This window comes from Trachemys scripta, chromosome 1 (genome assembly GCF_013100865.1).
Source record: "Trachemys scripta elegans isolate TJP31775 chromosome 1, CAS_Tse_1.0, whole genome shotgun sequence".
In the NCBI taxonomy this organism is placed as follows: Eukaryota; Metazoa; Chordata; order Testudines; family Emydidae; genus Trachemys; species Trachemys scripta.
The window spans coordinates 170999239-171021081 of record NC_048298.1 but is presented as its reverse complement, the minus strand read 5'-3'; the positions used below and the strand labels follow the sequence as shown (position 1 = coordinate 171021081).

At 40.4% G+C, this 21843-nt stretch overlaps 1 protein-coding gene across 4 annotated transcripts in view; it reads right to left on the bottom strand.

The window, feature by feature from the left end:
• Window positions 1-21843, bottom strand: part of ROBO1 (roundabout guidance receptor 1) — a 1057321-nt gene that overhangs the window by 346717 nt on the left and 688761 nt on the right. For all 4 annotated transcript variants that reach the window (XM_034792356.1, XM_034792366.1, XM_034792373.1 and 1 more), the window contains one exon: window positions 15437-15763. In XM_034792356.1, the coding sequence (XP_034648247.1) occupies window positions 15437-15763 (327 nt within the window). The remainder of the gene's footprint in view (window positions 1-15436; window positions 15764-21843) is intronic.

Genomic DNA, 21843 nt, shown 5'->3' with positions numbered 1-21843 from the left:
CATCGTATTAGCACTCTGTTTTGGGGTAGTCACCTGGGTGGCATACCTTACACAATTCTGGATACAACAGGAGATTAACTGAAAACATACAAAAATCATTAGGATTCCACACAGGATAGTCAGGGCTCCCTGAAACAACCAGTTTCCTGTGCCAGAGAAATTGAATAGGTTACTTAGCCACTTCCAGCATCCGAAGAAGTGGGCTGTAGTCCACGAAAGCTTATGCTCTAATAAATTTGTTAGTCTCTAAGGTGCCACAAGTACTCCTGTTCTTTTTGCGGATACAGACTAACACGGCTGCTACTCTGAAACCTGTCATTATTGTTAGGGAAGTGCCACTTCTGGTTCTGAATGCTATACTAGCTCTTTTGCTAATCACAGGACTTCAGTCTTTTGCCCTGTTGTGCTAGGTGTTGTACAAACTCACAGTCAAATCTGAAAGCCAATGAGATTTGTGCTGAGGATTCTTTAAGCTATTCAGATGGAACACCAAAATTGCCATTTCAATTATCTAATGTCTCAGAAAACAAAAATAAAATTGCTTAAACACAAGGCATTTAGCGTTAGCAGAAAACGTGACCGTTTTTACATATCAATCTTTCTTGAGCAGGAACAATGCTGTCTGAATACCACTGAATTACCATTGAAAAAACACTTCATTAGCACGTACAGGCTGTACTGTAAATCTAAGGTTCAGAGTTATTTAAGTTAAGAGCCAATGTTGGCACATGCACAAATGGATATAAACTGGCTATCAGCAAGTTTACGCTTGAAATTAGATGAAGATTTCTAACCATCAGAGGAATGAAATTCTGGAACAGTTTTCCAAGAGGAGCAGTGGGAGCAAAAAACCTAACTGATACCTTCCTGGCAGGTATTCCCAACGTGCTTAGGGTCTAACTGAATGCCATATTTGGGGTCAGGAAGGCGTTTTCCCCCAGGTCAGAATGGAAGAGATGTTGGGCGGGAGGGGATCGCCTTCCTCTGCAGCATGGGTCACTTGCAGGTTTAAACTAGTATAAATGGTGAATTCTCTGTAACTGACCCTCTATTACTAAAAGAAAAGAGATATATAGTCACTGTAAAATTAATTCCCTTTTACAATAGCAAGCTAATTAATAAAAAAGTATATTTTCAAATTTTACTTTTTTCATATACAAGTCATCTGCATACATTGCATAATGTATTTTTCTAGAAAACGGGATATTCCCTTTAAGAAAGCATAATAATAAAACCTAATTATCTTTAATGAGGATTTTACACACACACACACACAAAATATAACAGTACATCTGTTGATTCAAGTTTTTTAGGATTATTTTGGGTTTTTTTTAAATGCATCTTGAGGGACCAAACAAACAAATTTCCAATCTTTCCATTAAGGGTCTGATCCTACTATCTATGGTCTTATACTACTTCCATCCCCAAGATAGTTGTGTGTGTGTGTGTGCACAGAATGTACCACAGACTTCGGCAGAAATTTTGGATACACAAAAGGATGAGGGATGATGTCAAAGTCAGCAGTAGGAGCATAGCCTAAAAATAATGCATAAAAACTAGAAATCTGATAGTTCCTTAGAAATAAAAGGTTGCATGAAAATCCATCTTCAAAATCTTTGCTAGACTATCAAATGTGCTGCCAGAAAAAAGATTGTTGGGTGGATATTTATCTAAGGGTAGTTCTTTATGCTGTGTGTGTATTTTAATTACAGGATTCAAAGCTTTTCAGAAAATTACATAGGCTACTATATTTTAAATACATTTTAAAGAAAAAAATCAATCAATACATTACCAAAATATAGAATAATTAGTCAGAACACTGCAAGAGAAAGCACAGCTGTGTACAAATACCTTCGAAAAGTCAAGTTATCAGTAAGGTCTCTGCTGTTTCAAAACCATGCCACAGACTATATAACAAAGAACTAATTCCACTAATAAAACTGGAGCCAACCAAATTATCTTCAGATAAATAGTCTGTATAAACAGACTCACTAGTATTCAGATAATCTGTTTAATTATTGTGATCCTGCTCTTAATGACTTTTTCAGTCAACATTTTTTTTATAAACATTAGGAAGAAAAATAACTCCCTTTCAGAGGTAGGGGAAAAACCTACAAGATTGAAACATTTATCTAACGTTTCATCTGCAGTACATCATCGGGATGAGGAATTAAGGTAGAAGCTACCGACATTCTTAGTGTAAATAATGTTTATAATACATAGTAGCCCTATTTTTAAAATGATTTATCAATGGAAATATATGGATTAAATACACAGGAGGTAAGACTTAAGGCCATAAGCGACCAGCAGCTCATTTAACTATGTGCCTCTAATATATCCATAAGGCTTTTGTTGAGAAACATGGAGTTGACAAAGTATACGGCACTGCACACTGTATTACTTTTCATTTTATTTTTTAATTAAAATATGCACCTCAAGTTATGCATTAATGTGAAAGGAAACTTAGTAGTAATATTTTATACTCTATTTTCTACTTATTATTAAACTTTTTTTCTTGTTCCTGATGAAGACACATTGGTTTTGCATTAAAACATTTATGTGAGTAAAATCTTAAATTTCAGTCAAAACATATGCAGAAGGGTTCCAATCAGCAGCGCTAGAGAAAGCACAAAGAAGCTCAGTTCAGAGAGTCCACATGGGTTTAATCTTTGATTAATTGAATGAAAACTAAAAGCCTCCAGACGTATTTCTTTTAATCACAGGAAAGATATCTTTTCTGTGGCTTTGCTGGTAGGAGAGAGAGTCAGCAGATGTCTGTCTGGTCTGAGGGGAATTTCCCTTTCCCAGGAGGAAACAGTTTAAATAGGAGAGAAAGAGCCATATGCTGACTATGCACTGCTTAACAGATGACGTAGAGAAGCATCTACTACCATGGGGAGAGGAGCAGAGGCAGTTTCCATATTAAATTTCTTTCAAATTCAATGCAGTCAGCTGAAATCAATTTACATACTGGATCCAAGTTTGGTCAGATGATTGTCATCTGAACATTTCACAGACACAAAGATGCAAAGCTTTATAACCAGTGCAATTTTGTTTCAGGAAATTTTATAGTCTAGAGACAATAAACACACATTATTTTCTATTTTAAGAACACCTATTTCTCTTTATTTGAGGTGAATACTGACTTATAAAAATACCATTCCTGTAAATATTGATCAAAACCTATGTCCCCATTTTGACAGGCAAAAAGAATAAGTTTTTCAGACATGTTAGCTTAACATAATTATCTTCCTAAATTTGGGTTAACATGCCCATTTCTCAGTATTACAGGAAAACATATGAGAAAATGTAGGATTGAGAGGAACCAGGGTCTAGATAATCAATGGTGAGGACCAGAAAGGCAGCATTTTGCTCATCTAGCCCTTCATAATCTTTGCCAGTAACTTCTCATATACAACGGAATGGTAAAAGTGGTACAGAAATTGGTACATGATCAAAAAGTAGGATGTGTGTGTGTGTGTCTCTCTCTCTCTCTCTCTCTCTCTCCCTGTTACGGGTTCAGCAGATGATTGTTTCTGAAAAATTTCAGAGATTTGTGATTCTGAAATCTAGCCCCACAGCTCTGCCTAAAGTGACATGCTGTGAGGCAGGGCTTTAAAAATTGACCACATACCTACTAGCTAATGATAGATATAAAAGAGCTCCTTGGGATCAGGAAGCCCACCAGCAATATCCAGGGGAAGTCAGCCTGCTGTTGACCTTAGATGCTAGGAAGGAGAGGGTTCTGGAATTTTTATCTGAGTGCTGTCTGTGAACCATGCTTTAGGACTCCATCTGTTGTATCAGCCTCTGTCTTGGAAGTGTTTGATAAATATGAAGTCACACCACACCTACCACTCCTTCAAGGGGGAAATAAATTTTTGCTTTCCCTCTCCAAGGCCTTTTGCCTGCTGAGAGAGGTAAAGGTATCTGTCACACAGATAGGCTTTCCGTCCTTAAAAAAAAAAAACCTCCTGCTGTGGGACAAAACCGAGACCTTTAGGAAAAAAAAAATGTTGGTCCAAAAAAGTCATATCCCAACCCCAGAACAATGGAATCATCCAGTATTTGGGGCATTCACCTGGGATGCTGGCTCAAGGCCCTGGCTCTCACATGCTCCAGACGAGTGCCCTAACCACCAGGCTATTGGCTATTCTGGGGGAACCGTCTCTCATTTTGACAAGAAATTCACTCCGGAACCTGAGGAACCTTCCCAATGAAAAACTTTCTTTGAAAACGATGCATTTCCATAAAAAGCTTTGGTTTTGCTGAATTGGCATTTTCTAACAAAAAATGTTTTGTTGAAAATGTCCCAACCAACTCTCATCAGGCACTTCTCTTCCTTGCCCCCCCTCCCCATTCCTCCATGGCCTCTACCTGCAACAAAGATGTGGAAGAGGAAAAGGGAGGTCTCTGCTGCTGTAGCCCTCTCCAGTTACCATTTTTTTTGGATCTTGCTTCCCCACAAAGAACTACAGTGGCCATCTCTATTGCTGCTCATAGCATTCCCAAGCAGCGGCAAGTTGAAATTGACATGCTCACCAAACATGCTCTTTCTGTTTTAGACATATCTGGTTTCATTATCTGAAAGCCATCTGGAAAGATAAAATATGAGCCTCCAAACATATCTATGTAATTGGCGTAGCTACCAGCTATCAAGATCGTAAAATGCCAGTACTAGGTATATGATCAATTGTGTTTTTAAATCTTTCAAGCGTGCTCTTGTGTATTATCCCAGATCCACACAGATTATACGTTAGGCGATTCACACAGAGCTTGTCCTTTTGAGGACAGATTAAACACGATTTAGTTCTGCAATTTTATCATTCCAGAGAATTGCATCAGTTTGGATACATTTTAGTGGTGATATTGCAACTACAGGTTTGACTTCTTTCTGAATCTGCAGTCAGCTTCACTTTCTTGTCCATAAATGAATGGGCTGAGCTGTACTTTGACACATTCTGTGCTAAATTTCATTTTAGTGAAGCACTGATTCTGCCATTCCACCATGCTGTGGTCTCAAACTGAAATTCTTCTGGAGGGTAGAGATTTATACACCATGGCAAGTGACAATAGGGAAGAATCACAGAAAGTCAACTTTTCCCAACAGTGAACTGAGAATGTTAGTGGGGAAAGGAAAACAAGTATCAGAATAAAACTACATTGTCTTTCTAGTTCAGTGTAGAGCTTCACTCTAGAACAGTGGTTCCCAAACTGGGGTTCGTGAACCCCTGGGGGTTCGCAAAATGTCACAGGGGGTTCTTGGGAAAAAAATATCTAATGGCAGACAGAGATGTCCCTAGGGATCCTGGGCAGCATGGGGCCAGCAGCCTGGAGCCCCTGGACTTCCAAGAGCTAAGCAGATCAAAGCAAGCATTGCTATCACACTGAGGAGATTTAAACTTCAAGACTCCTTATAAGAAATGGAAAGGGAGGTGGATATTTTTTGCTGTTTTTTAAATTATAGAGGCAGCTACTATTGTTTTTAAAATTATTATGAACAATTTTAAGCTTTGTTGTAACGTGCATTGTTTGCCTGGACTGCTAAAGACCTGAATGCTTGTGTAGGAGGAACTCTTTGAGTTGGCTTCTTAAATGCCTTCATGATGTTTCATATCTGAAACATAGGAGCCCTGTCTTATAACAGGCTTATTCAAAGTGATACAAGCTACAAAAGTGAGATCTTGGAAGAGTGTTGCCATTTTCATAATGCAATAAAAATACTGTAATGATAACTAATAATTAATAACAAATAGTGTGTAATAAGCATGTCATAAAAACAAATTTTATATTTCCAAGATCACTGCTTTTATAATTTATACTCAGATAAAGGAGAAAATCCCTGGAAATATTCATTTTTAGGAGGGGGTTCGCGAGACTTGACATTTTAGTGAAAGGGGTTCACAAATCGTTAAAGTTTGGGAACCACTGCTCTAGAACCTACCCTAGACTCCCCTTTTGCTGAGTTTGCCATTAAAGATGTAAAGGAACAGCACATGTTCTCAAGTGTGGGGGGAAAAAATGAAGGGAAGTACAGTAACTCCTCACTTAACGGTGTAGTTATGTTCCTGAAAAATGTAACTTTAAGTGAAACGATGTTAAGCAAATCCAATTTCCCCATAAGAATTAATGTAAATGGGGGAGTTAGGTTCCAGGGCAGCTTCCCCTACTCTGCAAGCACCAGAGGCAGGGGGTTCAACCTTCAGCCCACCCACTTCTTCCCCCAAGTCCCCACCCTTGACCCGCCTCTTTCCCCCCCACCTCCTCTCCCTTTACTTCGCTTGCTGCGTCCTGGCTCCTCCCCCCTCCCTTCTAAATGCCCAAAGCCAGCTGATTGCCGTGTAGGGGAAGGAGGGGGGAGGCGCACCGAGTCCTCACTCCTCCCCCCTCCCTTCTGCCCAGGGCAATCAGCTGGCTTGCTGCGTTCGGAAGGCAGGGGAGGGAGGGGAGCCTGCACGCCGAGTCCTCGCTCCTCCCCCCTCCCTCCAAAATGCTGCAGGCCGGCTGATTGCCGCCCGCAGGAGGCAGGAGGAGGAGGGGAAAGGCGCTGATTCTCAGAGTCTGCCGGCAGGCAGGAGGCACTGCGGGGGAGGGGGCCATAGGGAGGCTGCCAGCTGTGGAGAAAGCAGGCAGCCAAACCATGTAAGAGTGGAGCATTGCACAACTTTAAATGAGTATGCTCCCTAATTGATCAGCAACGTAACAACAAAACAACATTAAGCGGGACAACTTTAAGTGAGGAGTTACTGTCAATTCCATAGTAGAAAAAGGTAGGTCAAACTTTTTTTCTCCCCAGATAGAATCCTCTGGCCCTCAATTGATATTTTACAGATCATGGTGACTAACTATATTTTAAAACATGTCATTACTCCCTGATTTATAAAACATTTGTTCATTTTTGCTAGGCCTAACCCATAATCAATCCACAATAGTATTTGAGAAAGACATTTAATTAAAAAGTTTGAATTTTATTTTTGAGTTTTACTTTCCTTATTTTTTTTTAAAAACAGAACTAAATTATGCATGTGTGTGTATACAACACCTTTTTAGATCTGAAAGGAGGATAGTTTTATTTCTCTGGAGTACAATAATCACCTTTCAAAGTTTCAGGGATGTGCTGTAAATATAATAGCTCAATTATGTATAGAATATCAAAATTTAGAAATGTAACAGCAAGTTTCAAGGAAATTAGTTTTTTTTCTCCAGCTATGGCTAGTTGCTCCCCTGTTTTTGATTAATTCTCCCATTTTCATTAGGATAACTATGTTTTATGCCAAGGATAGTTAGATGGGATTCCTTATAGTACTAAGCTCCCAGAATTACTTTAGCTTTAATTACTACCAATGTAATTCTGCTGACAAATTACATAGGATGTTGGGGAGAGAAGGAGTTAGAATTAATTGCAAAGCAAAATAAAAAAAATTGAGATATCTTATCTCCAAGAACTGGAAGGGACCTTGAAAGGCCATTGAGTCCAGCCCCCTGCCTTCACTAGCATGACCAAGTACTGATTTTGCCCCAGATTCTTAAGTGGCCCCCTCAAGGATTGAACTCACAACCCTGGGTTTAGCAACCCAATGCTCAAACCATTAAGCTATCCCTCCCCCACCCTGGTCTCTGTTCCCCTCAAGAACTAAGTGAATGAGGTAAAGGATAGCACTAAAGACTCAAACTCTCAATGATAACATGTTCTGCAATTGACTAGAATGGCTAAGAAAATTACTTTAAAAAATCCAAAGCTATACGAAGATAAGCTAATGTAATCACTTTTGCTTTCCTGAAGTACAGTCAACACATACTGTATTGCAAATAGCAGGCACAAACACACGTTATCATTGTTGCACAGGAAGTAAGATATGAAATGACATTACATTCCATTTTAAAAATGCTTTAGAAGTTGACAGCTTCTAGTAACCCACAATTTCAGTTGTTGTTACAGCTATACAGTAATACATAGTTTCAAGGCAAATACAGCATAGATGGTAATGCTTTTAAAAGCATTACCAACAACTGCGCTATGAAACCTGCATTGCCTCAAGCAACTTTTGTTAATACCATTACTTGTGGCTATAGCGTCACTAAAATTTTTGATGACATCTGCTTCTTCCTGTGTCTGAAACTTTGGGAGGAAAGAAAGGAACGAACCAGTTCTATTCAAATCTTTTCCACGCATAAGACTCTAACTTTAAAGAATGTAAGTAATATTCTGAGAAAAGTTATCAAGGCTGTAGGTTATTATTAGGAGTCCTGTTTTCCCAGTTTAGAATGCAAACAAAATCTAAAATCTTCTCAAAATCAACTCAATAAATAACTGTGCCATACAACTGCAATGCAGTTTAGGTACCATATTACAGTAATTTATAGAGCAAATAACTTAACAAGATTCTTCACAAAGTGAATTTAACCTACTCATTACAATAAAATGAACTTGCTTAACAAGTGCTGATCTGTCAGTTACCAGTGGGCCACAAAGTCTACTCCAAAATGGGAACTATTTTGCTGATTAATTTCAGCTACTGCTTTAGAACAGTCCTGCTATACAAAGGCCGTTAGAATGCATATATAACCTCCCAGAGATTGCGGTATTTCCAGAGCTGAACCTACAGTGAGAACAGGTATGATCACTATGTTACAACTTACCAATCAAAGGTAAGTGAGCCATGTTTTTTCCATGTCATTTTTGAAGTACCATCCCCAAAGTAATTGCTGTAAGAAGGACATCAGTCTCTTAGGAAGACTGATTAGATAGAGATGTCAGATCATATCTCAAGTTAACACCATCCTAAGAAAGTATTCTCAAAAAGGATGGTAAGTCATCCTGGTAAGTCAGAATACTTTATAGGTACTGCTGGGAACTGAATGTGAAGAACATTTGGGTTACCATCCAGCTCTAAACTAAAAACAAATATATTAGCAAACAACATACACAATAGCTTAGAATTTTAGCTGTGCAATGCCGAGAAGCATTGTTACAGAAATTAGAGGTAATGATTAGTATAACTTGTAGAAAAATAATTGTATTAGAAAATGGTCTCTTTGCAAATCTTTACTCAAAAACCTAGTTGCACAGATCAGTTTTTCTACAGCAGGGGTGGCCAACCTGTGGCTCCTGAGCCACATGCGGCTCTTCAGAAGTTAATATGCGGCTCCTTGTATAGGCACCGACTCCGGGGCTGGAGCTATAGGCGGCAACTTTCCAGTGTGCCAGGGGGTGCTCACTGCTCAACCCCTGGCTCTGCCACAGGCCCTGTCCCCACTCCACGCCTTCCCATCGCCTCCCCTGAACCTGCCATGCCCTTGCTCCACCCCCGATCCTCCTGCATGCCAGGAAACAGCTGATCGGGAGGTGCAGGGAAGGAAGGGGAGGCGCTGATCGGCGGGGGGAGCTGGGGAGGGAAGCTGATGAGTGGCTGCTAATGTATTACTGTGGCTCTTTGGCAACGTACATTGGTAAATTCTGGCTCCTTTTCAGGCTCAGGTTGGGCACTCCTGTTTTACAGCAATATGATTTAGGAGGCTTAGGAATAAAGATTTCCTGAACACGGGTGGCAAAACTATAGCTGTCATCTAAGCAAGAAGCAATTTGAAAATGAAGATGTATGAGGATGGTGTCTACCAAACGCCGGCACTTTGGTTCTCCTTAAGATCAGCAGAATCTTCAGAATGGGGGGGGGGGGAGGGCGGGGAAGAGGCAGAAATGAGGAAGGCAAAAAGGTATTGACCATGGGCATTTGCCTGCCACTACTACCACTCTTGGTTATGAATAAATGCCACATAACTTGAGAACCATCTTTATTCTCATGGATATTACAGGTCCAGGAATATCTTCTCTCAAAAAAAAGAGTAATTGCATGGAAATCTAAAAGATGCACTGTAACTGTTGAGTCAGTTTGCTGTGCAATGAGATGCCAAATAAATTAATTTGATCTTGATCAGGTTCATTTGTTCATCAGAGAAACTTAAGGGACTCAACAGCATGAAACAGCTGTAGTACACTCCTGGTTTGTTGATAGATAACCTCTCTCATATCTCCAAAAGAGATTTTGTTTCCTTTAGAGTGAGGAACAGCCTTTGTTTCTAAGTTGTTTATGTGATGGACAGATTCTTGTCTGGACCACTTATTTGGAGGAGCAAAACACTGATCGACTCTGTGCTCCTACCTGTAAAAACTGACATTTATAATAAGAATTACCCCATTTAGTCTTGACAAGGACATGCCCTTTATCACATTCTTTAGGACCTTTCACCAACAGGGAATGTGTCACTGGTACATGGTAATTCAAAACCAGTTACATTCTTCAAAAACAAAGCATGGAGCTAATTTAAGGAGGTCTCCAGTGATCAAAAGGCTGAGTTCAGGAAGTCAAGAAGAGAGAAGCAAACAGACTTGTAGTGGTATAAAGTCTCTGAAGGATGACTGGTTACCGATGCCTGATTATCCCATTGCCTTCACTGGTTGGTCTAGTACACAGAAGCCTCATTCAGTTGTGAGTAAAGTCTGAAGATATGTAAGCAGGTTCCATTTCAGAAAGTGGGAACAATATCCTGTTAACCTGTCTTGTAATTGAACCTCCTATTTTTTATATATTATATATATTTTATACCTCCTTTGTGAATAAACTACATAAAAATTATATCACCTAATATTAAGTTACAAAGCTACTTCTCTAACTGTCACAGTACCACACATCTCTAGAGTTTTTCACTACTGCTCATCAAAATGGTTGACAGATTTTAAGCTTTTGGTGTCAAGAAATATCAAGTGACTTGTGATTTGACTAAGTCAGTAACACACAACCCTGTAACCTGTACACACAGAACAGACTCAGGATAAGATAAGCAATGCTATGCTGTATTTAGGGAAGAGACCCCATTTTGGAAGATACATTTATTACATACATAGCGCCACACTTGGGGATCATGTTGCTATTTTGTTTGCTTGTTTAAAAAAAGGCCAATAACAGGAAATACATACAGGAAAAGCATATGAAAATAAGAGAGAATACAGTTACTTTTAAACAATGCCAAGAACCCTAGAAAGCAAGCCCAACAATGTAATGCATAAAGCTCATAATTTTAAAATAAAATGAGAGGCAGAGATTGTAGTTAGGAAAATGGTTTTCTTGATTCAGTTTACTAAAGATACCAAACAGTTATTAGTGCTACATCGATGCTATTCATCAAGGGACAAATGGTCCTGGCTAGCTAAAAGATAGACCTCAGTGAGGGATAAGTGAAGATACATATTCAGCATATTTTGGTGGGCCTACTGGGGAGTGGGAAGTAGAAGATGAGTAAGCTTGCACATTCCTGCTTCCTCATATTCTACCTGTTCTGTGGATACAAGGAGGATTCTAGTTTCTGGGGCTGTCAATCTGATACATAGAATAAAATTTTATATGTACTTAAAAATATATTAGTAGAATTAAAAAAATGTTTAATGTTAATATTTCACATCCCGGAAGATTTTATTTAGTTTTGACATATCACCCTAACTTCTTTTATTGTAACTGGAGACTCTCTAAAGCGTATATGTATCATAGAACAAAGAAAAGAATTAGTAATATCCCCATTGTATTGTAAAAACAAAAACAAAATGTCCTTGATGAATTGTCCTATCTCAAAAAATGAAGAGTGAATTTGTTTTGAAAACGTGGTTTTTAGAAAACACTAAAAATTTTATTTTAGTGTTTATTGGAAAAATAAACAAACTATTTGTTGATTTGAAGTGTAGGCTACAAATTCACTGGATACTAAAGGACTGAAAGCTAAATAAAGTTGTGACAAACAGAACTGATGAAAAAGGAAGTGCTTTATAAAATGCAAATTACTGCCATAGATAAGAAAGAGTTGCTTCCAGTCATACCTACCAGTTACAGTGCATAAAAGCTTTTGTTCCCCCACTTTTTTTTTTTTTTTTTTTTTTTACAAACGTCTCTCAGTTAAACTGATTGTGTAGCATTAAAGCATAACCAAATGAATATGCTAAAGTGTTCTTTTGTGTTTCTTAAATGCACACCAAATAAAGGCAATTTTATTATGTAAACATGCAAAGACAAAACTAAAATTTAACGATTTTTAAAGTAGCAATTGCATATGATAATACTGTTTGTATAAAAGAGGATGCAGTGACAAGTGAACCAAAACAGTGTTTTCTCTTTGACCACTATGAGTCTAACTGTAGTTTATAATGATAGTGTTATATCTACGTTTCACAGATGTTAAATTTAATGTAAATTTATTCCAGTAGCCTTCAATTATTTCCCTGTTTCCTAGAATATCTGATTCTTTACCTTTTCAGTGCGATTTAAAAAGCCTCACTGGTTTTGCATTTTCACATCATTGCTTGTTCTGTTAAAATCTTTTCAAATACCATGTTACCAACGCTAAAAATTTCATTTGCTAACACACGTATTAGTAATTTTTACCTTTTAAGTGTTAATGTCGACTTTAACAACAATCAAGTCTCAGCAAATCTCAACTCACATTTCACAACTCTGAGATTCACTATCAATACGAGTGTGATTGGAACTGGATAAGCAGTTAATGCTATGCTATTGTTCTGTGGCAAATATGTGAAGCTCTGTTAGAAGATACTTGTCTTTTATCCCTGTCTCAAGAATTAAGACACTTGAAAAACCTTATGATGGCACTAAAGTTTTGCATACAAGTTCATACCCTGTCATGAAGATTCTCCCGGCAATCTAATCAAGATGACTTGAGATGGGGGTCACAAACACATTGTCTGGGTATACCACAAGAATGACTTGTTATGGTTTTAATCAGGCTGCAACTTTATTATAGAGATGTCTGGGACTACCCGGCAGATCAAGCAGGCAAATCCATGCTTATTTAAATCAATTCTCGGTGGCTTCCACCAGCCCCCCTTTGTTTCCATCCAGGTCCCCCAGCCGACCCATGGCTTGGACCTTACCATTCATCAGCCTTGCAAGAGGCTTAAGGAGGGCTATGAGAACTGGGGGGTAGAGGGGGGTGGCCCCGTGCCGTACCTGTCATGGGAGTCCCCAAACCCCCTCTCCCGTTCTGTTTCTTTATCCAGTACCTCCTTTTAAGTCCTTTACCAGGCCATTTATCTGGTCACTGGCTGCCCTCCCTATGGAGTACCTGCACTGAATATCCACCCAATATTACAAAATAAGTTGTGACATATGGCCTACCTCCTTTTCTATCCACCAGAAAAGGTCCATCCTCACACCCGCTGTGAGGAAGGCAAAATATCCACACTCCACCGCAGCCAATTCTGGTGGTGTGGGAAAAATTCCTTCCCAGCCCCCCTTTAAAAGGGGTGACTAGTGTAATGCCCACAGCAGGTCCAAACCCAGCCTGCCATTCACCTCCAGGGAGGGTGGGTGCTGGCTTCTTTGCTGCTTTCACATACCGACTTGCCCCACCCAAGTTTCGTACCTTTATGCGCATTCCTGGGGGGGGGGGTGAGTCATTGCTGCAAAGTTGATCACTGAGCACCTTTTGCAGCAGTTTCTGACCTTCTTCCTCTCTCCCCATCCCACCCTCAACGACAAAGCAGAGCTGTCCTTCTTTGGGTAAGCCCACACAAATTCTGACCCACCTTTAGTTGGGGTGCAGTCATTTAGAAACTGCCAAGTGACCTTGCAGCAGCAACACTGCTCCACCAATATAGGCCTAACCCTAGTTCCTAGACTTTAAATGGGAAATTGTGAGGTGAATATACATATACATAAAGAAGATATAGTGGCCTTGACACCATGTGCATTTTAAGAAGTTATTAAAAGATACTACATTGTATGTTATTAACCAAATAAACTGCAGATTTTTAATTGAATGCCTCACACATTACAAATATCTTTTGCAAAAATCTTTAGAACACATTCAACATTTATGGACTACATTGTACAGTAAGTAATAGTAAGCTGGAGGTCAAGAGAACTGGATTTCAATAAAGTGCTTAATGCTACAGCTACTCAACTCTTTACAAAAGACCACTGAACAACTAGACAACTTTGGATTAGTTACTGAGCCAAATTCTTATCTTTCCTCAAGAAGGGATTTCAGGTGTGGATCTGGTAGTTTAATTCATTTCAATGTTATGACAAAATATATACTATATAATCAAGGCTGTATGAGTGTAGGCATATGCTGTGCTTCCATCAGTACTCAGGTGGTAATCATTGTAATTCAGCAATAAAAACACATAAAAATGGCCTTTAACAGAATGTCTTAGATGTTTCATATATGGGACTTGACCTTCAAGTCCTGGAAGCATGTACAGCAGGAAGCAGAAGAACCTTCTGCTCCTGTGAAAACAAGAGTGGAGACTAAGCATGGGTACTAGGACCAAAAAAAGGGGGCATGACTTCCAGGGCTGTTAAGCAACAACAATTTCCATAGACTTCTATAGGAGTTGTGGATATCAGAACTCTTATTTAGGTTCCAAAATCTGACTTTCAGTGTCAAAATATTTGAGTTTGAAATTTCTGACTTAGGTATAGTCCTTCTCACTAAGTCTCAAGATTCATGCACACTCACTTTTAACTCTGTTCTTCAGAGCAGAAAACAGAAAAGGGGCATGTTTGAAGGGACAAGTGTGATGAAATGTAAATGAACAACATACCTATCTGCTCCTGTCTTTGGCATATGCCTGCTATTAGCCAGAGGAAGTTGACCGGTCACGTGAGTTCTGGTGTGTGGCCAGTTTCTCTTGTGCACCCAGTCATGCTAAGTAATTTTTTGCCTTACGTTTATATACACAACACTTTGCACCTGTGCTGGGCTGTGCTACATCAAGCCTTTACTCTATCACCAGTAATAGTACACTGCATTTGATACGACATGTGGTGGAAACAGATCCGGCTCCGGTTTTCTGCCGCCCCAAGAGGCCAGAAAAAAAAAAAAAGAAAGCCATCAGCGGCAGGTCAATTGCGCCGCTCTATTCTTTGGCAGCCATTCGGTGGCAGGTCCTTCACTCCCTCTCTTCCTCTTCGGCGGCAGCTCAAAGAGGAAGAGAAGGACTGAGGGACCTGCCGCCGAATTCCCGCTGAAGACCCAGAGGTGCCGCCCCAGTAGCAGACGGAGTGCCGCCCCTTTCTATTGGCCGCCCCAAGCACCTGCTTCCTTAGCTGGTGCCTGGAGCCGGCCCTGAGTGGAAAAAAGTATCAATCTTTGAATCAGGCATGCAACATTCAATAGCCAACAAGGAACCAGAACTTCATAGAAAACTAAAGATGCCTCTGGCCAGCAAGTCCAAATCTTCAAAATGTCTGCGTTTCCTTCCAATATATTTGTATGTAGTACAGTAAATTCAAGTACATAGTTCCTACCTTTATTTTAAGTCAACTGTTTGTCTCAGAGAAGTTGATTTTTTTCTCTTAAATTTCCACAGTAATAGCCAACATCAAGACAAGTGACTGTTCGTAAAAAATGAAAAACCTTTACTTACTTGCTACCTCCAGCGATGCATTATGACTCACAGCTTCACCAAGGTAATTCCGTGCAACACAGACATAGACTCCTTCATCTGGTCTACTTTTGCGTCCATGTACTATGCGTAAGAAAAATAAAGATCCGCTGGGCAGCAACATCCGATGGGAGCGAGGGTCATCTTTGTCAGTTTCAACTCTTTCACCCCCTTTATACCACTCAATAGTTGGGGTTGGCCTGCCTTCAGCCTTACAGTTCAAAGTTGCTGGTTCTCCTTTTGAAACAATTAGATCAGAAGGGTGCTCAACAATTCGAGGTGGGAAATCTTCTTGACGGAGACGGGAGCCTATAAGATAAAGAAACCAAAGTTTTCTTATTGGATCATGATTATACACAGTCACTGAATGGAACCCAGCATTTTGTAATATGATAATTTGACTTAATCCACAGTATCCGGATATTATAGTAAAGATGGCTATGAATAACTCAAATTTAGATGAAATTTTTATGGATTTCAGTATGCGAGTGTTTTCTCATAAATGAGCAAATTAAGGCGGCATTGATCAAATAATCTTCTAATATCTTATTCATTTAATGAAACAACTAAGTTATTAACTCAGATCTACTGTTTTACAGTACAAAGATGAAAAACCTTTTACCAAGACTCCCCTGGTATCTGTCGAGTTGTGCTGCTCTGGGCATGTGAAGGAGATTTGAAGCTGGCCTGACTGGCAAACTGGAGACTCCTCTGGTTTATGCAAGGGTATGAGAGTGTGACATTTACTGACCTCAAAGTTACTTTCTTTTACTTGTATTGTAAACTGCTTTGGACACTGACTAGGCAGTGCACTAGGAGCATGAGAAACTGGATTGTCATGGAATGAAAATACCTCTCAAAAACTTTCTATGCCAGGAAAACTACAGAGAAGATAATATCAGTAAGGACTATACTGCAACCCATTACAGTACTGGACTGTTTATTCCCTCATTCTCTATATTACTCACCCTGGGAACTATTCCACCATCTGGCCCAAAAGAATTGAAAGTTGTGAACTAACAAGCTCCTCTTATAGAGGATAGCATAATTCAGAATCTCATTGCACATGCTCATATGGCCAGGAGCAATCATAATCACCTGTTTGATGGGTATAAACCACAGGAGAACAGGACAACATACTTTAGAGAGCCCTACATAACATTCATTTACGAACCATCCTACAGTATAGATGTAAGACTATAAAGGTTTCCAGATTTTTAAATTCATGACTGCATTCCCCTCCTCACAATTGTCTTTATTTCTCTCTTTCTTGATATACAACTTTACCACAGTGAAAATTAGCCTCTGGGGTTAATAATTCTTGATAATTAAAATTTAAAATGTCAAAATTCTCTATTAGAGTATTAATGTGTGTTTTGAATGGCTATGAAACACAATATATAGAAATATGTGATGTATTCACCACCAGTTACAAGACCATGAAAGTGGTGTGGAAAATTAGAACAGGAGGATCCCAGAGAGAGTGTTGCTTTCAATGTAAACACAGAAATAACTGTAAAATGCAGAATTTACATGTAATGTTTATTTCACACTCTCCTCACCTCAGGCCAATTAGTGTAAATTAAATTTCACACTAATCAGCCAGCAGTTAGTGCACAATCCAAGACTGGGACGTTGGCTGGCTGCATTAAAAATAGATTTGCACTCTTTATGCAATGCAAGAAGATAGTTTTGTATGAACTCTTGCGATCAATAAATACATATCAACTCAACCACCAATCAAAAGTGCTTTGTGGTCCTTTGATGAATGGCACCATAGTATGTTCATACAGAACATATTCGGAACAGATTTGTATTAGCATTACAAATTAATAAATTAATTAAAAATATTAAATATAAAAATATGTTGAGCCTAACTATACCAGAAAATTCCAGCTGGATAAAAGGATCTTTAGCTTATTTGCTGATTTCTGCAGCCACTCATTTCTGTTCCAGAACCAAAGAGCCTCTCAAATCTATGAAACCTCGGCAACAAAAATAAGAACAACATTTATTCTACATATTTTTTACATACAAAGACTAAGCACAAAAATATGATGAATCTTTAAGGAATGAGAAGGAGAATAGAAGTCAGAAAACCTCTGACTTCTTATCCAGTTTTATCACTGTGTGGATTTGGACAAGACACTCTGGGAATGTCTACACTGCAATTAGACACGTGTGGCTGGCCTGTGCCAGCTGACTCGGGATAACAGGGCTTGGTCTGTGGGGCTGTCTAACCGTGTGGTAGATGTTCAGGCTTGGGCTGGAACCTAGGCTCTAGGAACCTGCAAGGTGGGGGTGTCCCAGAGCCTGGGCTCCAGCCCGAGCATCTATACCAGGGCTTTAAACTAGGTTCACCAGGATTTTAAACTAGGTTCATCAGGGGAAGGAGACCAAAGCCCTGAGGTAAGTGGGGAAATGGGATACCGGGAGGAAGCACAAGCAGGAGACTGCAAGAGGGGAGGATTCCTGTCTCAGACTGAGAAAGCGGAACAATTTGCGAGTTATCTTAAGTTCCTATACACAAATGCAAGAAGCCTGGGAAACAAGCAGGGAGAACCGGAAGTCCTGGCACAGTCAAGGAACTATGATGTGATTGGAATAACAGAGACTTGGTGGGATAACTCACATGACTGGAGTACTGTCATGGATGGATATAAACTGTTCAGGAAGGACAGGCAGGGCAGTAAAGGTGGGGGAGTTGCATTGTATGCAAGAGGAGTATGACTGCTCAGAACTCTGGTATGAAACTGCAGAAAAACCTGAGAGTCTCTGGATTAAGTTTAGAAGTGTGAGCAACAAGGGTGATGTCGTCGTGGGAGTCTGCTATAGACCACCAGACCAGGGAGATGAGATGGATGAGGCTTTCTTCCGGCAACTAGCAGAAGTTACTAGATCGCAGGCCCTGGTTCTCATGGGAGACTTCAATCACCCTGATATCTGCTGGGAGAGCAATACAGCGGTGCACAGACAATCCAGGCAGTTTTTTGGAAAGTGTAGGGGATAATTTCCTGGTGTTAGTGCTGGAGGAACCAACTAGGGGCAGAGCTCTTCTAGACCTGCTGCTCAGAAACCGGGAAGAATTAATAGGGAAGCAAAAGTGGATGGGAACCTGGGAGGCAGTGACCATGAGATGAGTTCAGGATCCTGACACAAGGAAGAAAGGAGCAGCAGAATATGGACCCTGGACTTCAGAAAAGCAGACTTTGACTCCCTCAGGGAACTGATGGGCAGGATCCCCTGGGAGAATAACATGAGGGGGAAAGGAGTCCAGGAGAGCTGGCTGTATTTTAAAGAATCCTTATTGAGATTGCAGGAACAAACCATCCCAATGTGTAGAAAGAATAGTAAATATGGCAGGTGACCAGCTTGGCTTAACAGTGAAATCCTTTCTGATTGTAAACACAAAAAGGAAGCTTGCAAGAAGTGGAAGATTGGACAAATGACCAGGTAGGAGAATAAAAATATTGCTCATGCATGCAGGAGTGAAATCAGGAAGGCCAAATCACACTTGGAGTTGCAGCTAGCAAGAGACGTTAAGAGTAACAAGAAGGTTTCTTCAGGTATGTTAGCAACAAGAAGAAAGTCAAGGAAAGTGTGGGCCCCTTACTGAATGAGGGAGGCAACCCAGTGACAGAGGATGTGGAAAAAGCTAATGTACTCAATGCTTTTTTTGCCTCTGTCTTCACGAACAAGGTCAGCTCCCAGACTGCTGCACTGGGCAGCAAAGTATGGGGAGGAGGTGACCAGCCCTCTGTGGAGAAAGAAGCGATACGGAACTATTTAGAAAATCTGGACGAGCACAAGTCCTTGGGGCCAGATGCGCTGCATCCAAGGGTGCTAAAGGAGTTGGCGGATGTGATTGCAGAGCCATTGGACATTATCTTTGAAAACCCATGGCAATCGGGGGAGGTCCCGGATGACTGGAAAAAGGCTAATGTAGTGCCCATCTTTAAAAAAGGGAAGAAGGAGGATCCAGGGAACTACAGGCCAATCAGCCTCATCTCAGTCCCTGGAAAAAATCATGGAGCAGGTCCTCAAGGAATCAATTATGAAGCACTTAGAGGAGAGGAAAGTGATCAGGAACATTCAGCATGGATTCACCAAGGGCAAGTCATGCCTGACTAACCTAACTGCCTTCTATGAAGAGATAACCGGGTCTGTGGATGAGGGGAAAGCAGTGCATGTGTTATTACTTGACGTTAGCGGTCTCCCACAGTACGCTTGCCGGCAAGTTAAAGAAGTATGGGCTGGATGAATGGACTATAAATTGGATAGAAAGCTGGCTAGATCGTCGGGCTCAACGGGTAGTGATCAATGGCTCCATGTCTAGTTGGCAGCCGATATCAAGCGGAGTGCCCCAAGGGTTGGTCCTGGGGCCAGTTTTGTTCAATATCTTCATTAATGATCTGGAGAATGGCATGGACTGCATCCTCAACAAGTTTGCAAATGACACTAAACTGGAAGGAGTGATAGATACGCTAGAGGGTAGGGATAGGATACAGAGGGACCTAGACAAATTAGAGGATTGGGCCAAAAGAAATCTGATGAGGTTCAACAAGGACAAATACAGAGTCCTGCACTTAGGAAGGAAGAATCCCATGCACCGCTACAGACTAGGGACCGAATGGCTAGGCAGCAGTTCTGCAGAAAAGGCCCTAAGGGTTACAGTGGATGAGAAACTGGATATGAGTCAACAGTGTGCCCTTGTTGCCAAGAAGGCTAACGGCATTTTGGGCTGTATAAGTAGGTGCATTGCCAGCAGATCGAGGGATGTGATCATTCCCCTCTATTCGACATTGGTGAGGCCTCATCTGGAATACTATGTCCAGTTTTGGTCCCCACACTACAAGAAGGATGTGGAAAAATTGGAAAGAGTCCAGCGGAGGGCAACAAAAATGATTAGGGGGCTGGAGCACATGAATTATGAGGAGAGGCTGAGGGAACTGGGATTGTTTAGTCTCCAGAAGAGAAGAATAAGGGGAGATTTGATAGCTGCTTTCATCTACCTGAAAGGGGGTTCCAAAGAGGATGGATCTAGACTGTTCTCAGTGGTACCAAATGACAGAACAAGGAGCAATGGTCTCAAGTTGCAGTGGGGGAGGTTTAGGTTGGATAATAGGAAAAACTTTTTCACTAGGAGAGTGGTGAAGTACTGGAATGGATTATCTAGGGAGGTGGTGGAATCTCCTTGCTTAGAGGTTTTTAATGTCAGGATTGACAAAGCCCTGGCTGAGATGATTTAGTTGGGATTAGGTCCTGCTTTGAGCAGGGGGTTGAACTAGATGACCTCCTGAGGTCCCTTCCAACCCTGAGATTCTATGATACCATTAATAAACAGCTCACTGCCAGAGGCCTGCGAGCTCAAGTCAGCTGGCACCGGCCAGCCACAGGTGTCTAACTGCAGTATAGACATACCCTCAGAACTCTCAGACCAGGAAGACGTGGGGTTAAGATGTCCTTAAGTCATTTTTGCACCATCTAAATTCTGGACTCCAGAAAACACAAGCGTAATTTACACAGCTGTGTTGGTCTGTCTAAATTATAACATGCTCTTGGAGCTGCTATATGGGTCACAATGCTGCCCAGAATCTCCACAGTGCTACACTCACACCCCTGATACACATCCCCAGCCAAAACTTGAGACTCTTTACACCACTCCAGACCTTTTACCTAGCATAGAGGAGCCAAATCCGGTGGCGGGGAGAGGGGGAAGCAAGAATCTCACCCCTGAACTTTAGTCTGTTTGCAAAGGAACTCATATCTCCTGTATCCCTCAAGGAAAAAAATAGAAATAAGCAATCAAAATAAGGTAGCTGTAATGCCCATAAAGCATTTAGGGGATCTAAAAAAGCTAAATTCAAGTATTTTTTTTAAAAGGCAGAAGATTGCCTAGATTTCGGGTACATTATCTATTCTACATTTAATGGATTACAATAGTCAGCTAATAAAAAAAAACTAACAAACATAATACCGTACTCAGCCTTCTTTATTATCACTACCAATAAGGCCCAAGAAACAAGAAAACAAGTCTCTCCAAATATATTCCATGTCCTTCTTATGCACTGTCCTTCAAGTACCATAAACAATAATGGTGCAAACACCTGGCTCAAAACTTGCTTGAAAATTGAGACATTCTGTTTTCCTGTGGGGGACTGGGGCGGAGGGGTGGAGAGAATCTCACGTGAGTTCAAGTTCTCAGGAAATTTCATGTACTCTTTACACTTGTTCAATGGGTAATAGTAGAGAAGTTAAAATGACAAAATCGACCATTAACAGATTTCTATGCTGACACTTTATAAAGTAGCATTTTTCTGGAAAATTCCTTAAATCACAAGGGGACAAAAGTTGTATGAGTAGTTGACTGACACATAGTGAGCATTAAC